The 21,629-nt window shown below is 41.1% G+C and overlaps 1 protein-coding gene, 3 non-coding genes and 1 pseudogene across 4 annotated transcripts; 1 reads left to right on the plus strand and 4 right to left on the minus strand.

Annotated features, from left to right (window-relative positions):
• Positions 1–1,277: 1,277 nt before the first annotated feature.
• Positions 1,278–1,350, minus strand: Trnat-agu. The gene has a single exon. It is a non-coding gene; the product is annotated as a tRNA-Thr (tRNA).
• A 1,182-nt stretch (positions 1,351–2,532) lies between these two features.
• Positions 2,533–2,605, minus strand: Trnat-agu. The gene has a single exon. It is a non-coding gene; the product is annotated as a tRNA-Thr (tRNA).
• Positions 2,606–9,021: 6,416 nt separating this feature from the next.
• Positions 9,022–10,001, minus strand: LOC123474167 (annotated as a pseudogene).
• A 5,852-nt stretch (positions 10,002–15,853) lies between these two features.
• Trnat-agu lies at positions 15,854–15,926 on the minus strand. Its single transcript has one exon. It is a non-coding gene; the product is annotated as a tRNA-Thr (tRNA).
• A 1,538-nt stretch (positions 15,927–17,464) lies between these two features.
• On the plus strand, positions 17,465–20,929 carry LOC123474525. Its single transcript, XM_045176732.1, has one exon. It carries the CDS (start codon positions 17,465–17,467, stop codon positions 20,927–20,929), a length of 3,465 nt encoding a protein of 1,154 aa, XP_045032667.1.
• The last annotated feature ends 700 nt before the right edge of the window (positions 20,930–21,629 follow it).

Here is a 21,629-nt window from a genome sequence, read left to right on the forward strand (position 1 = left end):
TGTGATAATATCATAATTTTGTAACAAAATTATTGTCATTAGACTAGATATCGTATATCAATTTATACAAACTTTTAGAGACGATATCTATTTCTTCCCTAAAGATTTACACAGAATTTAATAATCACAAGAATTTTCTAATAGGTCCCAACGAGACTCGTACTCGTGATCTCCTGCTTACTAGGCAGGCGCTTTGCCATCTAAGCCATGCGACCATTGATGTAATTAAGCTGTTGACAATTAAAAATATTTGAATGTTATGAAAACAGATCATGAAAACCAACAGTCTTTACAATCTCAAAGTATAATAAACATGTGATAATATCATAATTTTGTAACAAAATTATTGTCATTACACTAGATATCGTATATCAATTTATACAAACTTTTAGAGACGATATCTATTTCTTCCCTAAAGATTCACACAGAATTTAATAATCACAAGAATTTTCTAATAGGTCCCAACGACACTCGAACTTGTGATCTCCTGCTTACTAGGCAGGCACTTTGCCATCTAAGCCATGAGACCATTAATGTAATTAAGCTGTTGACAATTAAAAATATTTGAATGTTATGAAAACAGATCATGAAAACCAACATTCTTTACAATCTCAAAGTATAATAAACATGTGATAATATGTTAACATGAGATGACATGAGTGAACATGAGTGAACATGAATATTTGAATGTTATGAAAACAGATCATGAAAACCAACAGTCTTTACAATCTCAAAGTATAATAAACATGTGATAATATGTTAACATGAGATGACATGAGTGAACATGAGTAAACATGTGATAATATAATATATGTGCTAGGGAAGAGCCTATCATAATTTTGTAACAAAATTATTGTCATTAGACTAGATATCGTATATCAATTTATACAAACTTTTAGAGACGATATCTATTTCTTCCCTAAAGATTCACACAGAATTTAATATTCACAAGTATTTTCTAATAGGTCCCAACGAGACTCGAACTCGTGATCTCCTTCTTACTAAGCAGGCGCTTTACAATCTAAGCCATGCGACCATTGATGTAATTAAGCTGTTGACAATTAAAAATCTTTGAATGTGATGAAAACAGATCATGAAAACCAACAGTCTTTACAATCTCAAAGTATCATAAACATGTGATAATATCATAATTTTGTAACAAAATTATTGTCATTAGACTAGATATCGTATATCAATTTAAACAAACTTTTAGAGACGATATCTATTTCTTCCCTAAAGATTCCCACAGAAATTTATTTACACAAGAATTTACTAAGAGGTCCCAACGAGACTCGAACTCGTGATCTCCTGCTTACTAGGCAGGCGCTTTGCCATCTAAGCCATGCGACCATCGATGTAATTAAGCTGTTGACAATTAAAAATCTTTGAATGTGATGAAAACAGATCATGAAAACCAACAGTCTTTACAATCTCAAAGTATCATAAACATGTGATAATATCATAATTTTGTAACAAAATTATTGTCATTAGACTAGATATCGTATATCAATTTATACAAACTTTTAGAGACGATATCTATTTCAACCCTAAAGATTAACACAGAAATTTAATTACACAAGAAATCACTAATAGGTCCCAACGAGACTCGAACTCGTGATCTCCTGCTTACTACGCAGGCGCTTTGCCATCTAAGCCATGCGACCAATGATGTAATTAAGCTGTTGTCAATTAAAAATCTTTGAATATGATGAAAACAGATCATGAAAACCAACAGTCTTTACAATCTCAAAGTATAATAAACATGTGATAATATCATAATTTTGTAACAAAATTATTGTCATTAGACTAGATATCGTATATCAATTTATACAAACTATTAGAGACGATATCTATTTCTTCCCTAAAGATTCACACAGAAATTTATTTACACAAGAATTTACTAAGAGGTCCCAACGAAACTCGAACTCGTGATCTCCTGCTTACTAGGCAGGCGCTTTGCCTTCTAAGCCATGCGACCATTAATGTAATCAATCTGTTGACAATTAAAAATCTTTGAATGTGATGCAAACAGATCATGAAAACCAACAGTCTTTACAATCTCAAAGTATCATAAACATGTGATAATATCAGATTTTGTAACAAAAGTATTGTCATTAGACTAGATATCGTATATCAATTTATACAAACTTTTAGAGACGATATCTATTTCAACCCTAAAGATTAACACAGAAATTTAATTACACAAGAAATCACTAATAGATCCCAACGAGACTCGAACTCGTGATCTCCTGCTTACTAGGCAGGCGCTTTGCCATCTAAGCCATGCGACCATTGATGTAATTAAGCTGTTGACAATTAAAAATATTTGAATGTTATGAAAACAGATCATGAAAACCAACAGTCTTTACAATCTCAAAGTATAATAAACATGTGATAATATCATAATTTTGTAACAAAATTATTGTCATTAGACTAGATATCGTATATCAATTTATACAAACTTTTAGAGACGATATCTGTATCTTCCCTAAAAATTCACATAGAAATTAATATTCACAAGAATTTTCTAATAGGTCCCAACGAGACTCGAACTCGTGATCTCCTGCTTACTAGGCAGGCGCTTTGCCATCTAAGCCATGCGACCATTGATGTAATTAAGTTGTTGACAATTAAAAATATTTGAATGTTATGAAAACAGATCATGAAAACCAACAGTCTTTACAATCTCAAAGTATCATAAACATGTGATAATATCATAATTTTGTAACAAAATTATTGTCATTAGACTAGATATCGTATATCAATTTATACAAACTTTTAGAGACGATATCTATTTCTTCCCTAAAGATTTACACAGAATTTAATAATCACAAGAATTTTCTAATAGGTCCCAACGAGACTCGTACTCGTGATCTCCTGCTTACTAGGCAGGCGCTTTGCCATCTAAGCCATGCGACCATTGATGTAATTAAGCTGTTGACAATTAAAAATATTTGAATGTTATGAAAACAGATCATGAAAACCAACAGTCTTTACAATCTCAAAGTATAATAAACATGTGATAATATCATAATTTTGTAACAAAATTATTGTCATTACACTAGATATCGTATATCAATTTATACAAACTTTTAGAGACGATATCTTTTTAAACCCTAAAGATTAACACATAAATTTAATTACACAAGAATTTACTAATATGTCCCAACGAGACTCGAACTCGTAATCTCCTGCTTACTAGGCAGGCGCTTTGCCATCTAAGCCATGCGACCATTGATGTAATTAAGCTGTTGACAATTAAAAATCTTTGAATGTGATGAAAACAGATCATGAAAACCAACAGTCTTTACAATCTCAAAGTATCATAAACATGTGATAATATCATAATTTTGTAACAAAATTATTGTCATTAGACTAGATATCGTATATCAATTTATACAAACTTTTAGAGACGATATCTATTTCTTCCCTAAAGATTCACACAGAATTTAATAATCACAAGAATTTTCTAATAGGTCCCAACGACACTCGAACTTGTGATCTCCTGCTTACTAGGCAGGCACTTTGCCATCTAAGCCTTGAGACCATTAATGTAATTAAGCTGTTGACAATTAAAAATATTTGAATGTTATGAAAACAGATCATGAAAACCAACATTCTTTACAATCTCAAAGTATAATAAACATGTGATAATATGTTAACATGAGATGACATGAGTGAACATGAGTGAACATGAATATTTGAATGTTATGAAAACAGATCATGAAAACCAACAGTCTTTACAATCTCAAAGTATAATAAACATGTGATAATATGTTAACATGAGATGACATGAGTGAACATGAGTAAACATGTGATAATATAATATATGTGCTAGGGAAGAGCCTATCATAATTTTGTAACAAAATTATTGTCATTAGACTAGATATCGTATATCAATTTATACAAACTTTTAGAGACGATATCTATTTCTTCCCTAAAGATTCACACAGAATTTAATATTCACAAGTATTTTCTAATAGGTCCCAACGAGACTCGAACTCGTGATCTCCTTCTTACTAAGCAGGCGCTTTACAATCTAAGCCATGCGACCATTGATGTAATTAAGCTGTTGACAATTAAAAATCTTTGAATGTGATGAAAACAGATCATGAAAACCAACAGTCTTTACAATCTCAAAGTATCATAAACATGTGATAATATCATAATTTTGTAACAAAATTATTTTCATTAGACTAGATATCGTATATCAATTTATACAAACTTTAAGAGACGATATCTATTTAAACCATAAAGATTAAAACAGAAATTTAATTACACAAGAATTTACTAATATGTCCCAACGAGACTCGAACTCGTGATCTCCTGTTTACTAGGCAGGCGCTTTGCCATCTAAGCCATGCGACCATTGGTTTAATTAAGCTGTTAACAATTAAAAATCTTTGAATGTGATGAAAACAGATCATGAAAACCAACAGTCTTTACAATCTCAAAGTATCATAAACATGTGATAATACTATAATTTTGTAACACAGTTATTGTCATTAGACTAGATGTCGTATATCAATTTATACAAACTTTAGAGACGATATCTGTATCTTCCCTAAAGATTCACACAAAAATTAATATTCACATTAATTTTCTAATAGGTCCCAACGAGACTCGAACTCGTGATCTCCTGCTTTTTTTTTTATATTTAAACGATTTATTGTCACAAGTAAGATTTAAATTGTTTTACAGATACGTTGGGGCATTTGTGGCATTTGTGACATAATTTGCATGTTGTGGCATAGGAGGAAAATTACAGCGAACTAATTACATTTCGGGGCAGAATTGAAGGAGGACAAATGATTTTGGTGGAGAGGAAGATTAACAATATGACATCTGGAGGGATGGGGGGGTTCCAAGAGATAATAATTATGATGGGAGAAACTTGTTGTATGAAGGAAAGAAGGTATCTGTGGAGAAAGTTTTGTTGGAATATTTAGGGTTTAGAAGGTGACGTCTGTGGAGAGTTTTTTGAATGAAGGAGGCGTGACCAGAGAGACTGAATTTCGTTTATGGCTGGGATGAAGTTTTGGCTGCGGCCAGTCCAGACGGTGATTATGTAGGATTGGATGAGGGTCAGTATTTTCTTTTTATTGGGCCCATTTCCAACGTCTCCATTGATTGCTGATTTCAATGGTTTTAGACATCCGAGTTTTGTCAATTGAATACGGAGCCATAAACTGATGTCCACTTTCTCTTTACAAAGTAACATTAGATGGTCGTCAGTTTCTTGGCCAGCATTGCATAGAGGGCATTGGTCGTTGTTTGAAAGATTGAGACTATTGAGACGCATTTTGGTGGGAAGCTGGTTATGGTTAAAATCCCAGACCAGTTCGGCGTTTTTCCCTTTGATTTTGGCCACCCAACGCCAGATGGAAGCCCAGTCAAGGTCCGGTTTCGCAATCTCTGTTCTCCCTGGTTTCCCTATGTTAGCGATCAGGTGATTGTAGGTGGCGCGGTGATTCGATACAGTTGACGATGTGAAGATGCCAGCTTTAAGTAGATCGGTGATGGTTGAAAGTGAGGTAGTGAAGTATGGATGCGATGAATGGGTTGCATTAAACCTAGGCTGGGTGATTTGTGGAAGGAGGTTCTTGAGATGTGGCCCCAACCAATAAACAGTTGCAGTTCTCTCAATAGCCTCGGGGTGGATTAAAGATTTGAAAATTTGCCGAGTGAAAAGGGACAGGAAGAATGGAAAAAGTAAAGTGACACCAAGCCCACCTTGAAGCCGGGGGCGGATCAAAACATTTAGGGGTGGGTGCTCTCTTCGTTGTGCCCAAAGGAATTTGTTGCATTTTTGTTGGAGGAGAAGGGCTTGGGTTTTGTTGCAGGGAAGTACGTGGGCTATATGAACAAGTTGTGACAAAACATGTTGTTTAATGAAAAGGATGCGACCATAAAAAGTGAAATGACGGTGTGTGTTTTTGATGAGAATATTTTGGATGATGTTGAGCTGTCTTTGCCAATTGTCTTTAACTGTTTTTTTTGTTTCGGAAGAAAAAGTAATTCCGAGAACTTTTAATTCATCTACTTGAGTTATCCAATCATATGGCCATTTACTTTTAGAATATGATTGTTTTAAATTGCCTCTATGGGGAATCGAACTCTTAACCTCAGGAACCCCAGCCGACGCCGCTGCCCACTGTGTCACTACAGGTCGTTGAGTTTTATGTAGGGTACAGATGCCTAGACCAAGTAATTTTGTCTTCCCCTTGTTAATACGTGCATTTGTCCAGGCACAAAATTCCAGAATAATCTCGCATGCACGACGTACATCTTTCATTGATGAGGCAAAAACTACAAGATCATCTACATATGCACGAACTTGGATGCGTTTTCCGTAGTGTTCAATTCCGTCAATACCCCTAGACAAGCAAACTAAAAGCGGTTCAATATAGAGGGCAAACAGATGGACTGACAGAGGGCACCCCTGTCGCACGGATTGTGCATTGTCCACAGTACCGACTATGTCATTACCGTTCAATGGGCATAGTTCAGTTATACTGTACAGTGTTTTTAACCAATCAACAAACAGGGGAGGGTAGCCCATGGCTGTCATCACTTCCCACAGTACGTCTCGGTTGACAAGGTCATATGCTTTCTCCAAATCGTACGCGATAATGGCGGCCGGTTTGAGGGAAGATACTTCTTTTGATTTACGGCCTGTATTATCGATGACATCTCGAATTAAACACAAGCTGTCAAAGATATAGCGGCCAGGTACACCACCTTTTTGATGTGAATCTAGAGAGTTTTGAAGAGAATTTCTCAGACGAAAAGCCAATACTGACGCGATTAACTTGTAATCGGTATTTAACAATGAAATTGGCCGATAATCTGTGAGTTTACTCGGTGCTGGGATTTTTGGGACTAATCTAATAGCTGCCCTTCCCTGCGACGGTTGAAGTTTTCTTTTGTCGAGCACACAAATCATCATCTCTAGAAAATGAACACCAATAACATCCCAGAATTTTAAATAAAACTCAAAAGGAATGCCATCTGTACCTGGGGCCTTGTTCTTTTTAGTTGCTCTAAGTGCGTTGTTAATTTCCTCTACTGTAAATGGAGACACTAGTGGATTGTCACTCTCCGGTATCGAACCTAGTACTCCTCGATTGAACGCTTGAGCGTTTAACGACTGAGCTACTACTGATAGACCCGGGTCGTTTTTAGTGGGTTTTGTGCGGTTAAGTGCACCTCTAATCCCTTCTATAAATTTTCCAGCTAAATGGGTATTAGGGGCGGGCTGGTTCTGAAAGATTCCACTGAAATGTTTAATTATTTCTAGGTTAATTTGCTCAGATTGGGTAATTTTACAGTTATCATTAGTTTTGAGTTGGGTGATCAGAGACTTCTGGAAATTACTCGTTGACTTGTTCATATGAAAGGTAGATGTCTCTTCTTCGGCTGTACTTTGAACGCGTGAACGTATTGCAAATCCCCTCAATGTTTCTCGCTCCCAGGCTAGAAACTCACGTTTCAACTCCATGTAGCGCGCATGATTGAGATTTGCATTGTTCACGGTTTCTTTTAGTTGATGTTGGAGTAATTTCCGTTTGACTCTCTGGTCACAGATTCTCTTTTACAATAATTAATTGATAAACGCCTGAGGCCAGGTTTGAAAATGTTCTCCCACCAGTGGTCTACGTTTCCAATACGGGATGTATGTTGGGACATTTCTTCAATAAAGACATGCACCAATTTAATATATTCTTCCTCCTCGAGGATTGATGTGTTAAGTTTCCATAAAACCCTTGACTTGTTTCTCACTACACGAGGAGGGGTGGTACTGTTTATATACCCTACGATTGGTCTGTGATCCCCGAGTGGTAACTCGTGCAAATGGATATCAGAAAATTTAACGTGGTGCTGACAATAAATTCGGTCTAATCTAGCCTGGCTAGTCGCACAAAAGTACGTCCAACAAGGTTCATTTTTCCGAATATCTCTCCAGACATCTGTTAATGAAAGGGCTTTTACTAAATCTCGGAGGGGTTCTGGTAGTGCTAGTCTAATTTTAGGTGGTGTTGTCTTGCTACTTTTCCGGTCATCGATCTCGTCAACGGCATTAAAATCTCCCAATATAATTGCTGGTGCCTTATACTGGGCAACATAAGCCGGAATAGTTTCCCGGAGGAAAGAATCCCTATAAGTTTTATTTTGGTCACCAGATGGGGCGTAAATACACACAAAAGCAAAACCCTTTACTTCCATGGCTATCAACCTCCCCTCCGGTTCAAACAAAATGTTGTTGACGCTCAGGCCGTGTCGTACTAGGATGGCTGTCCCATGTTTTCTAGGGCCGAGGTTTGTGTGCATCTGGTAATGGTTAGTAAATACGGTGTTATAGTGGAAAACTACTTCTTGCAAACATATAATATCAAGTTTTTGATGTAAAAAGAAATTGAGCATTATTTGAAGTTTGTCAGGTGACGATATTCTGTTGATATTATATGTCGCGATGTTAATCATGATTAAAATTTAAAATTGGGTTTTGGGGATTGGGTCTTGTTATCGTTGCCCTTTTTCCTTCTAACGACCTCCATTGCTTTGAGAGTTTTATCTGCTATAGAAGTCGATTGAGTGCTGAGGGGGACGCCCAAAGATTCCTGAGTTTCGCTCACATGACTAGCCTTCTGGCTGTCAAGTGACCGTTGGCCAGGCTGAATACTCCCATCCGAAAAGGAAAAGTCTTCCTCAGGGTTTGAAACCGAACACAGCTCGGTTGCATCCATCTCTTCATCCACATCGTTATCCATCTGATCTATCATGGATGGAATAGATGGTACTCCAGGTGCAATTGTATCGGGTGGCACATCGTCCCCCCCGGTAAAGGTGGGAAAATAATTGGTGTCAACACCCGGTATCGAAACTGAAACCTCTCGAGTCGGAGACCCGAGTTCAACCAAACGAGCTACATCAGATTCAATTTCCTCAGCTTCCTCGACGGGGGAATGGGAAGAGGCAGTACGACTCCTTTTTTTTGATTGTTTTTGTTGGTCCCGGAATTCCCTCGTCTCTTTCATTTTCTTTTTCCTTACCGAATAAGACACCACAGACGAATCCACACAGCTAGTGTCTTCAGCGTCAGAATCGGTGTCAGAAAGAGACTCAGCTTCATCGGGTTTCGAAATTGGATCCTCCGGAGCTTTATCAAAAACGACAACAGGCGACATCGTTGACCTCTGGCCTAACTCGGAAAATGAATCAAGGTCAACAGTTGGAGCAATTGGCATTTTCCCGCCACCAGTCGGCCCTGTCTCCTGGGGCTTCCTAACAATTTTAACTGTCCCACGATTTGTTAGTACACTACTATAGCTACGTGTTCCCATGGGGCCTTTTAAAATGGTGCTGGGGGTGGTTAAACTACGGGGTTGCTTGGGGCAATTAGCTAAGACATGGGTGGGAGAATCACACATGCGGCATGTGTGCATTTGTCCTGCATAAGACACCATTAGTGGATCCTTGTAGCTTCCAAAGGTGATAAAAGATGGGATGCCCTTGTGGATCTCCATATCCACATTGACAACTCCAGTCTTTATCCCGTTCCACCTTGGAAGCGACCTATCCTGATACGTGTCCCAAAACACCCGAGAAATCACTCCAAACTCGCGCAATCTCTTGTTTAGCAGGCTAAGGTCATCATCGAATTTGAAATGTTGAATTCTAACGCGTACGAGGTTAACTGACCTATCTCTAACTCGAATTCGGACCTCCTTGCCACTAATGACTACAGATTCTTTTGCACTAAATTTATTCAAGAATTCAATATGGTCTTTGACGGTCTTGAACCCAATTCGGAAAACGCAAAAGGCTCGCCCTGGTAGACGAGAAACAGCATCAAAGATGCTGTCAGATTCATTACTATCATGCTCGAAACATTCGTAGAATTCATGCCTGGTCACTTCAGTATTACCAAAAGAGATTTCGGCAGTACGTGGCCAGACGTCTGGGGATTCCGTTCCCATTTTACCCACAACAAAGGGGCAAAGAGGCGGGAAAAATGCAAAAAAGGAAAAAAAAAAAGGCCAATACCAAAATGGCGCCTTAACAAACAAACAAGGGAAACAAACGAATTACAAGATACAATACAACCAGAAGAGAGAGAGAGAAAAAAAAGGAACAAAACAGTTTTTTTTTACTCACCGCAAGTTGTCACTCTTGGGAGATCAGTTAGACACGTCTGTTAACAGCCGAACGCGCTAGCCAATTGCGATATCTGTATCTTCCCTAAAAATTCACACAGAAACTAATATTCACATTAATTTTCTAAGAAGTTCCAACCAGAATCGAACTCGTGATCTCCTGCTTACTAGGCAGGCGCTTTGCCATCTAAGCCATGCGACCATTGATGTAATTAAGCTGTTGACAATTAAAAATCTTTGAATGTGATGAAAACAGATCATGAAAACCAACAGTCTTTACAATCTCAAAGTATCATAAACATGTAATAATATCATAATTTTGTAACAAAATTATTGTCATTAGACTAGATATCGTATATCAATTTATACAAACTTAAGAGACGATATCTATTTAAACCCTAAAGATTCACACAGAAATTTAATTACAAAAGAATTCACTAATAGGTCCCAACGAGACTCGAATTTTTTTTTTTATAAAATTATCTTTTATTTTCTTTTAATATTCATGCCATGACTTTAAATTTAAACATAACAAAATTTCAAAATATTTGTTTTCCTCGGATGCAGACGTTATTAGGGAAAGGAAAGGGAAATTTTGCAATGTCGGTCTCGTCACAACAATGACAAACCAAAACAAACAAATGGGAAGGATCTTGTGGTGGGTTAATACAATTAAACAAAAATAAACAAAGGCAATTGACATAGGTAAATAGAATACAATAAACAAAATATAAACAAAGGTTTTACATACTTAAACAGGAAATATATACAAATAATAATAATAAACAAAATTAAACTAAAATTACGACTTAAAAGAAAAAGAATGGCAGGATCTCACTAGTGGGGACAAAGTCTTTTCCATAAACTCTCTACTTCTTCTTGGCATGGGATTCGTTGGTTATTCCTCGCCTTCCAGGTGGTGAAGACGTAGGCAGCCAGAAGAGTAAATGTTTGCCGGAGATTACCAATTGGCCCAAAATGGCCACGAATCAGATCTTCTTTGGACGACTTGCAACCCTTTTGACGCATGATTCCTTCCAACCAGCTCCAAATGGTGAGGCGCCCAGGACACTGGAATATCAGATGCTCATCGGTTTCGGGATGTTGAAGACAAATAGGGCATGTATCATCCTTGGCTGGATCTAACCGATGGCATCTGGTCCTGGTAGGGAGAGGTCGCTGGTTGAACAGGAACATGGTCTCTCTGATGTTACTTGGAAGGGCTGCAGTCTCCTTCCAGATACGTGGCCAATCAAGATTAGGCCTCAGGATCTCCAGCTTTCCCAATGTGGTCACCTCCAGGATCCAATGGTTATATGTTTTCCGGTGTACCATTGGATTCCCCTGCACCAGGATTGAAGATGCAAAGAGTTGCTTGATTTGATGCAGGGGTTCCTGAAGGTAATAGGGCCTCTTCATGACTGCTACGGGTACGGTGTTGTCCTTGTAGAGTGGCAATAAGGTTCGGAGAGGGAAGGACATCCAATACCGAAGTAGAGAGCTTTCTGGGCTTTTGGGGCCTGTCAGGACTTTATACATGGGGCACAGGAAAAGGGAACGGTAAAAGAGGTGTGTGTTGACCATTCCCAGTCCCCCTTGTTTGACAGTACGGTATATTACAGTTTTTTTCGGCCTTTCTACTTTTCCCATCCATAGGAACTTCATGACAGCCTTTGAAACCTGGTCAGCTATATTTGGATTACAAGGTAATACCTGTGCAATATACACAGTTCTGGAGAGAGCCTTCGAATTAAGGAAAATCACCCTTTGGTAAATATTAAAACGTCGACAGGCATTCTCTCGCAGAATACCATTTAGAGAGCCGAATGCATCATTCCAAACCCTACCAGCTGTCTCGACTATGGAGTGAGAGAATTTAATTCCTAACAGGGACAATGTTGGTGCTGACACAAGCCACTCAAGAGGCCAAATTAATCTAGAGCTCCAAGTCCCGAGTCCCAGGGCTTTTGTTTTCTCCTTATTCATCCTTGCCTTTGTCCACTGACAGAACAAGTCAAGGACTTGTCCTGCCCTGGTAAAATCTTCGTCACATGACACGAAAATGGTGACGTCATCAACAAAGGCTCTGACAGTGAGTTTTTCATTAAACAATGATATACCCTTGAGAACTCGAGATAAACGCACAAGTAATGGCTCAATGTATAGAACGAAGAGATGGACAGATAGGGGGCATCCCTGGCGAATTGACTGAATATCATAAATCACCCCAGCCACCTCTGATCCGTTGAGGATTGACATTCCTGTTACAGAATACATAGTCTGTAACCAAAGGACGAAAGTGGTGGGGTAACCCATAACATCCAGAATCCTCCAGAGGACTTCCCTGTTAACCAGGTCGTAGGCCTTTTCAAAGTCAACTCCAACAATGGCAGCGCCCATACCCCGAATCGAAAAGTTGGAAGAGTCATGACATCCCCGGGCATCAACGAATTGAATGACATCTCTATAAAGACTTAAGTTATCAAAAATCAATCTACCAGGTACCCCACCTTTTTGATGAGGCCCTATGGTAGATGACAGTGTCTGCCTCAATCGTCTCGCTAAGACAGATGCCATGACTTTGTAGTCACAATTCAAAAGAGAAATTGGCCGAAAATTAGAAATTCCACAAAGTCCTGAAGACTTGGGAATTAGCCTGACCGCCGCTTGGCCCTGCGAAGACGTCAGAGATTCCCTTTCTAGGATATGATTAAACATATCCAAGAAATGGGGGCGATCACGTCCCAAAATTCTACGTAAAACTCGTAAGGAATGCCATCGGTGCCAGGAGACTTGTTTGACTTCATTGCTATTAGAGCAGCTCTAATCTCAAGAAGCGAAATCGGTGCCGTTAGGTTTGGGGTTGGCTTAAAGCAATCTCTTACTCCCTCAAGGAACTCAGTCTCTGCCAGTGTGTCAGGAGGAGGTTGATTTTTTAAAATTTTAGTAAAATGTGAAACAATCTCTGCTGAAATATCCTCTTTGGTCGATAAGCAAGTGCCATTAGAGGCAATGATTTTATCAATGCGACACTTACGGTAGTTAATTCTGGCTCTATTTACATGAAAAATACTTGCTTCTTCTACCTCTGGGCCCTCGAAGCAGCGGGATCGAATCCCATACCCTTTAAGTGTGCTCTCCTCCCAAGACTTCGAGAATTTCCTCAACTGGTGAAAGGCAACCCAATCAAAGGTGTCTGCTTCGGCCAACTCCTGAATGCAAGACTGATAGAAAAAACTTAGTTTCTCTTATCAGTCTTGCTCTTTGCCTAGAATAATCTACCGAAATGCGCTTGATACCTGGTTTCAGGACACTCTCCCACCAATTTGCTACATTGCTTTCCCTAAGAGGATGATTAGCAGATTCCTGAATGAAATTAGTTACATATTTCTGATAACCTTCTTCTGACAATATCAAAGTATTTAGTTTCCACAACCCGACAGAGGATCTGCTACGATTCGGGAGATTGAGATTGCAAGTAAGTGTTGTTTGAACTGACTGATGGTCACTAATCGATAAAGACTGCAAAGAAATATTTAAAAATTTATCTGCAAAAGATCGACTAGCATAAATCCTATCAAGCCTAGAAGAACCCGAATGGTAATGGAAAGTGTGACCTGGTTCACTATGATTTAGCTTTTTCCAGATGTCTACCAGATCAAGACCAGTAACCATCTCCTTTAAAGCATAGCTAACGACACTACTGGGGATAGGGAGAGACTGGGTATTTGCCCTATCTTGGATGTCGTCAACGCAGTTAAAATCGCCCATCAACACGAAGGGCAGTCGAGTGGTAACTGAGTAGGCAGGAACGGTTTGTCGAAGAAAAGTGTTTCTCTCGTTCTTAGCCTGTTTACCTGACGGGGCATAAATATTAATAAACGTAAAACATTTTACGTCGATAGAGATAAGCCTTCCATCAGGTTCAAGAAGCAATCGAGAATATTCCAGACCATGCTTAATGAGAATGGCTGTTCCGTTTTTGTTGGGACCGACATTTGCTAGCAAGTGGTAACAGCTTTCAATAATTGGACAAGAATGAAAGGCTACCTCTTGAAGTCCAACGATATCTAGATTACCGTCCCTGCAGAAATTTAAAAGAATTTGACGTCGCTCGACTGACCTAATACCTCCAATGTTGATAGAAGCGATTTTTAGTCTTGAAGTCATTTGTTAGGTTTTATGAGTTGGGGAATGCCTGAGGAAGGTTTAGAATTCTGGGCCGTCAAAGTAGGTTTGAAGCGTTTGTTTCGTGGTACCGTGGGAATTCTCAGGGGGTCCTTTGTTTTGTCAGGTCCCATGGTCTCAATTTCCCCCATGTCGGGTTCCATCGATTCCCTGATAATTGTCATTGGTTCTTGGTCTTGTGTCTCTGTGTCAGGGGCTGTCATTTGGGATTTCATAATTGGTTTCGAAGGGTTGTCTTCAGAAGGTACAGTCAAGGAACTGGTAAGAGTGCTACATTCCATGGTTTCAGTTTCCAAATTTTGAGTCCCTCCTGAGGGTGAATCTTGCAATTCACCCTCCAAAGGTACCTTGGAAACCATGGAATGTTTAGCTAAGGGAATTACTACGGGATTCTGTTTAAAGGTCTCTGTCTTTTTAGTCATTTTGGGAACAGGTTTTTGGACAATGGTGGGTTCCTGGTTTCGTTTTAATGTCGGGCAGTTGTAGCTAAAGTGGGTCTCATCGTCACAAAGTCTGCAAGTAGGCTTTTGTCCGTCATACTTTACCATGGCACGATAACTGCCAATTGTAATGTATGACGGAATGTTTTTCGTCACCGTCATTCGTACGATCATCCAAGTGGCAAGGACAGGGTATAAAACTTCATCCTCTGCCACCCGATAGCGTTCCCACCGAGCTTCAATTACATTCCCAAAGTTCTTTAGACGTGTCTGAACTACTCCCAAGTCTAGATTCTGTGGAATCCCTGCAATTCGAACAAATTTCTCTTGGATATTGCTATCCCTTATGACTACGCCAACTTCTTTCCCCTCCAATTCGGTCCTGACGATACCACTGTGTTCGGACAAAAAACTTGAGGTGTATGCCTCTGATGTAAACGTAATTCTAGCGACCTGGTTTCTAGTATCTAGCACAGCAACTAGGCCTAAGAGATCCTGTGGCTCAACCTTCAAACTACGCACGAAACCATGAACTGTACGCATACTCAATCTCGGGAATTGAACCCCAAAATCAATATCTACACTATTGAGCCACTTGGCAGCCATTGTCCCCTAGACAATGTAAACAAACTGCCAAAAGGGGGGAGGGGAAGGTCCCAACACACGTAAACAAACACACAGATAAAACAATTTGGGGCAAAACACAACAAAAACAGCTAAACTATACAAAATAAACACTCAAAAACATGAATATAACAACAAAAAGTAATAAAAAATAACAAAAACTCACAAAATGATGGAAAAACGGGAGAACACAAAAAGACGTCTGCATCCGACGCAGCTTAACTTCTGGGCTTGCTGCTTGCTGCTTGCTTGCTGGGACGCAGCTTAACTTCAGTCTTTACAATCTCAAAGTATCATAAACATGTGATAATATCATAATTTTGTAACAAAATTATTTTCATTAGACTAGATATCGTATATCAATTTATACAAACTTTAAGAGACGATATCTATTTAAACCATAAAGATTCACACAGAAATTTAATTACACAAGAATTTACTAATAGGTCCCAACGAGACTCGAACTCGTGATCTCCTGCTTACTAGGCAGGCGCTTTGCCATCTAAGCCATGCGACCATGTATGTAATTAAGCTGTTGACAATTAAAAATCTTTGAATGTGATGAAAACAGATCATGAAAACCAACAGTCTTTACAATCTCAAAGTATCATAAACATGTGATAATATCATAATTTTGTAACAAAATTATTTTCATTAGACTAGATATCGTATATCAATTTATACAAACTTTAAGAGACGATATCTATTTAAACCATAAAGATTCACACAGAAATTTAATTACACAAGACTTTACTAATTGGTCCCAACGAGACTCGAACTCGTGATCTCCTGCTTACTAGGCAGGCGCTTTGCCATCTAAGGCATGCGACCATTTATGTAATTAAGCTGTTGACAATTAAAAATCTTTGAATGTGATGAAAACAGATCATGAAAACCAACAGTCTTTACAATCTCAAAGTATCATAAACATGTGATAATATCATAATTTTGTAACAAAATTATTTTCATTAGACTAGATATCATATATCAATTTATACAAACTTTTAGAGACGATATCTATTTAAACCCTAAAGATTTTAACAGAAATTTATTTACACAAGAATTTACTAATAGGTCCTAACGAGACTCGAACTTGTGATCTCCTGCTTACTAGGCAGGCGCTTTGCAATCTAAGCCATGCGACCATTGATGTAATTAAGCTGTTAACAATTAAAAATCTTTGAATGTGATGAAAACAGATCATGAAAACCAACAGTCTTTACAATCTCAAAGTATCATAAACATGTGATAATATCATAAGTTTGTAACACAATTATTGTCATTAGACTAGATATCGTATATCAATTTATACAAACTTTTAGAGACGATATCTATTTCTTCCCTAAAGATTCACACAGAGATTAATATTCACAAGAATTTTCTAATAGGTCCCAATGAGACTAGAACTTGTGATCTCCTGCTTACTAGGCAGGCGCTTTGCCATCTAAGCCATGCGACCATTGATATAATGAAGCTGTTGACAATTAAAAATCTTTGAATGTGATGAAAACAGATCATGAAAACCAACAGTCTTTACAATCTCAAAGTATCATAAACATGTGATAATATCATAATTTTGTAACAAAATTATTTTCATTAGACTAGATATCGTATTGTTCCGGCGACAAGCGTTTACCTGATTTGGCAACGAAGCCATCTTTATGTCGCTCTTCGCTATTGTTTCCCTTCCCTCCATTTATGCTTGTCTGTCCTCCGCCCTTCGATAGTTTTGCTAGTCTTTAGTCTGGAGTACAGAGTCTGTAGCGTCATTTTTACAGTGTGCAGACACAGTCTGCAGCTTCGATTACCTAATACAAGTCTCTTCTGTTCTCAGTCCGCCATTTTCGCGAGAAAACGAGACAGGTTCCAAATTCGTGGGAACATTTGGTCCTTCGAACCGGAGTAGAAAAATGAATTTCCAAGTTTTTATCTCAGCCGTTGAGGCTAGATATCTGGCAATTATTCTACTAGTAAATCCCCAGCAGGCCCTCCTGCACTAGCTTTCAGTTTATCTCCCAGACAAGACCTTCGACAGAAGCGCCCCTGGCTATCAGCATGGCAGAGGCACCAGGATCGTTAAGGGATGGCGAAATAGCCAGAGCTGGAAGCTGCAACTTCATCCCGAGTGGGAACGACATCGAAACGTGGAAGAGACAGCGCAAAGCGACACGTAAGCAAGTAACTACAACCTGTCGTCAAATTGATTCGCTGATTATTTCACACGGATCACGAGGCTCCATCATGGGACTGATCGATCACCTAGGGTTGTTGTCGAGCACGACGACTCGTCTACACACAGACCTACTGAACGCGGAGACCGATAAAACAGAAAATGAGAGACAAGACGCGATCCACCTACGCTACATTCAGCAAATAGGCGAAACTCGGGAATCAGCCCGACAGTATTTGGAATCAAGAGCCAATGAACCGCCTTCAGAAATTCGCGTAATCGCGGCGCAACCCGTTTACTCGTTAGCCCCGTCGTTAATTGGCGAACGACCCGAGGTAGCAGGAGCAGCAGAGCTCGCAGTCGCCCAACAGAGAGCCCATGAAGCCCGAATGCAAGCAGATGCCGCACGTGCAGCAGCGGAGGAGGCAGAAAGAGATCTGCAGCGATTAAGCATCGACGATCGAGAAAGCTTTAGTTCCGCCCACTACTACAACCCGATCGCAACACGAAACGTCGCCGACTGGCTCCTCCATCCCCGAACAAAATTCGCGCAACCTCCAGCAACTAACGTAGAAGCACCAGACGACTGGATAGACGCGTACTGTTCCGGTACACTGCCACCGACGGCCAGTCAACGAAAGTTTCGCTCAACAGTAGCGGTAGAATTAGACGTTTTCCATGGTAAATCTCTTGAATGGTTCACATGGATCGACTTATTCCGTGCGCTAGTGCACGATACGGCGAATACGCCCGGCGAGAAGTTAGCGGTGCTAAAACGGTACCTGCGGGGCAACTGCCTGGATGTGATCTACGGCTTGGGCGGCGGGGAACCAGCTTACATGGAAGCACTTACACGTTTGAAGCAAACTTGCGGTAGGCGAGACGTCATGCGAGCCGCTCATCTTCAAGCCCTGGACCAGTTGGAGATCAAGCAAGACCCGGCAACCTTCAAACGATTCGCAGAAAAGGTTCGAACCCACCTTTTCGACCTTAGTAGAATCGGCGAAACGTCGTCAGCTGACCAGATAGAAAGAGTCTGCCAGAGACTTAGCCTACACGATCGTCTCGCCTGGAACGAGGGGAGACGAGGACAAATAGAACATCGGAGCTTGAATGCCTTTGGCTCCTGGCTCTGTAATCGTGCATCCGCCTACCAAAATGCTTACACCCTGGCCGCTGAACAACACGGTACTTCGAATACGAATGGACGTTTTCGTCAAGCACGGACTCACCAAAGCTCGTCACGTCCATCAGAGGAAGAAACACCCAAGAAACCCAGTTGGGCCTATTGCTTGAAATGTGGAAAGGAGCACCGATTAGCAGACTGTGAAGACTTCAAGGCAATGGCCGTTGGGGAGCGTGTCACGTTCTGTATGAGGCATCGCCTATGTTTCAGCTGTTTTGGAACGAAACATTCCGCGAGCAACTGTACCACCAAGAGAGCTTGCAGACATCAAGATTGTCCATATTCGCACCACCCATTGCTGCACGACTCCATCAAGGTTTCGACGAATAAGGCACGCTCTACCACCGCGCGGATGAATCGACAACGGGTGGCCTTAGGCATGATGCGGTTGAAGATCCAGGCGGCGGATGGAACTTGGCAAGAAGCCAACGTCTTCGTCGATGAGGGTAGTGATTCCACGCTCATGAGAAGTGCTTTCGCCACTTCCCTCAAGATTCAGGGTACCCCTCAAATTCTTGAAATTGATGGGGCCGGAGGCGTAGTAAACCAGTACAGATCCAGACGCATCCAGTTCCAACTACGCACAGAGACGGACGAAATCGTCACTTTAGAAAGTTCCACCATGAAGGTGGTGGCCAGCCCAACGCCAGTCACCGATTGGAATCGGATGAAGAAAGAATGGGCCCACCTTAGAGATTTACCTACCGGAGAAGTCGGGGGAAGGGTAGACCTTTTAATCGGTACTGACCACATCCACCTGCTAGGAGTTAAAGAAACTAGAGAAGGCAAAGACTACGAACCAATTGCCTCTCGGACAAGGCTCGGCTGGATCATCCGGGGAGTTACCAACAAACACACAACCGTCACAGCAGTTCGTGCCTGCACCATTTCCGGTCGCATTTCCCTAGAAGACGTCGCGGTAGAGATGCGTCGCTTTTGCGATTCGGAAAACTTCGGTACAGAATTCCAAGCGAGATGCCTCTCCCCAGATGACAACAGAGCTCTGTCAATCGTGAAGGAAAGAATCCGTAAGCTCGATACTGGTTATGAAGTGCCGATCATCTGGAGAGAAGGAGAACCGAATCTCCACAACAATCGTCTGTTAGCCGAAAACCGGCTTAAGAGTTTGTTGAGAAGATTCGACCGAAACCCGAAATTTGAAGAAGATTACCGGAGGGCGATGCAAAAGACATTCGACCAAGGATACGCCTCCCGGCTTTCGGACCCGGCCTCTGCCAAATACTTCCTTGCACACCACGGGGTGTACAAAGGGTCGAAACTACGAGTCGTATTCGACGCTGCCGCTCCCTTTAGAGGGAAATCACTGAATGATGCTATTTTAAGTGGGCCGGCCCTGCAACCAGCGTTGGCAGCCGTCATCAGCCGATTTCGGCAGGAAGAAGTCGCATGGGCTTCCGATATTGAAGCCATGTTCAGCAGGTTCCGCTTGGCGTCCAGTGACGCTGACTATTTCTGTTTCCTATGGCGAGACAAGGAAACAGACGAACCGACAGTTTGTAGGATGAACCGTTTACCCTTTGGAGCAAGCTGTTCGCCGTTTGTTGCCATCTACGCGGTCCGTCAAATCGTCAAGGATGCCGGGGTAGCAGAACATATTGTCACCGCTGTCCAAGAACGGATGTATGTAGACGACTACTTAAGCTCAGCTCCATCCGTCGTAGAAGCCCTGAGTGAAGCCACCGCTGTCAAGGCAGCACTAGCGAACGCCGATCTCAACTTGCAACGGTGGATCTCTAACTCGCGCGAATTCGTGTTAAGAATAACAACCGAAGTCCCCATGGATCAACCGTCATCGCACCCGTTGTCCGGAGATGCGGAGGAAAAGGTGCTCGGCGTCGTTTGGAACACCCATTTGGATACACTCGGGTTTAAGGTCGCAAACTTCCCCGACACCGAGTTTACTCGTATGGCCTTAGTCAGCAACGTAGCTAGCGTTTTCGACCCTCTGGGAACTGCCTCTCCACTTATCGTGAGAGCCAAGATCCGCCTACGAGAACTAGGCCTAAAGGGTTTGAGTTGGACGGATGCTGTAGCCGAAGACGACCAGACATGGTGGAACAAGTGGTTCGTTCCATCCATCTCTCTGAAGATGAATGGCCCGTTGATCTACCATGGATGGTCAGTACGGAAGAAATTCGGATGAGTCGGGTTTGTCAAGCGACAAATCAAAGTGTCGTGTTCGACTGGACGAGCGTCGAGGTGAAACCTAGTGACGTAGCCGCTCTCTCCAAGTTGGATGCAAGATTTCTTGACCTCGTCAGACGCTGCCAGAGTGAGGTTTACGCCGAAGAGTTGCAGCGTATCAAGAAGGGAAAGCCGCTCCACACTACTTCCAGTCTGCTAGCGTTAGCTCCAGTACTCGATCCCGACGGAATCTTGCGTCTTGGAGGCAGAGCGAGCCGAGCAAAGCTACCTTACGATCAGCTTCATCCTCCTCTCCTTCCAGGAAAGCACCCGTTTTCGAAGATGATCATCGGTGCTTTCCACGAACATCTGAAGCACGCAAGAACGGATTTCTTACTAACCTACATACGACAACATTTCTGGATCACCGGTGGAAGAGAAGCAGTGAAAAAGGCCCGCCGTGACTGTGTGATCTGTCGCCGTAATCGAGCCAAGCCTGGAGAGCAATACATGGCTGATCTACCGGAATCGCGTCTGGACGCAGGATCGCTTCCTTTTACCAGGACTGCTGTCGATCTGTTCGGTCCGTTTGATGTGAGTCTCTACCGAAATCGGACAGCTAAACGTTGGGGTGTCCTTTTTACTTGCATGGTGACGCGGGCAATATTTCTTGAATTAGTGCCGTCGCTTTCTACTCCGGATTTCTTGCTTTCTCTGCG

The sequence above is a fragment of the Daphnia magna genome, linkage group LG7 (assembly GCF_020631705.1).
Source record: "Daphnia magna isolate NIES linkage group LG7, ASM2063170v1.1, whole genome shotgun sequence".
NCBI lineage: Eukaryota > Metazoa > Arthropoda > Branchiopoda > Diplostraca > Daphniidae > Daphnia > Daphnia magna.

What these genes read in the sequence shown, in the direction of transcription:
- LOC123474525 (XM_045176732.1), top strand. Translation starts at nt 17,465, where the DNA reads ATGGCAGAGGCACCAGGATCGTTAAGGGATGGCGAAATAGCCAGAGCT.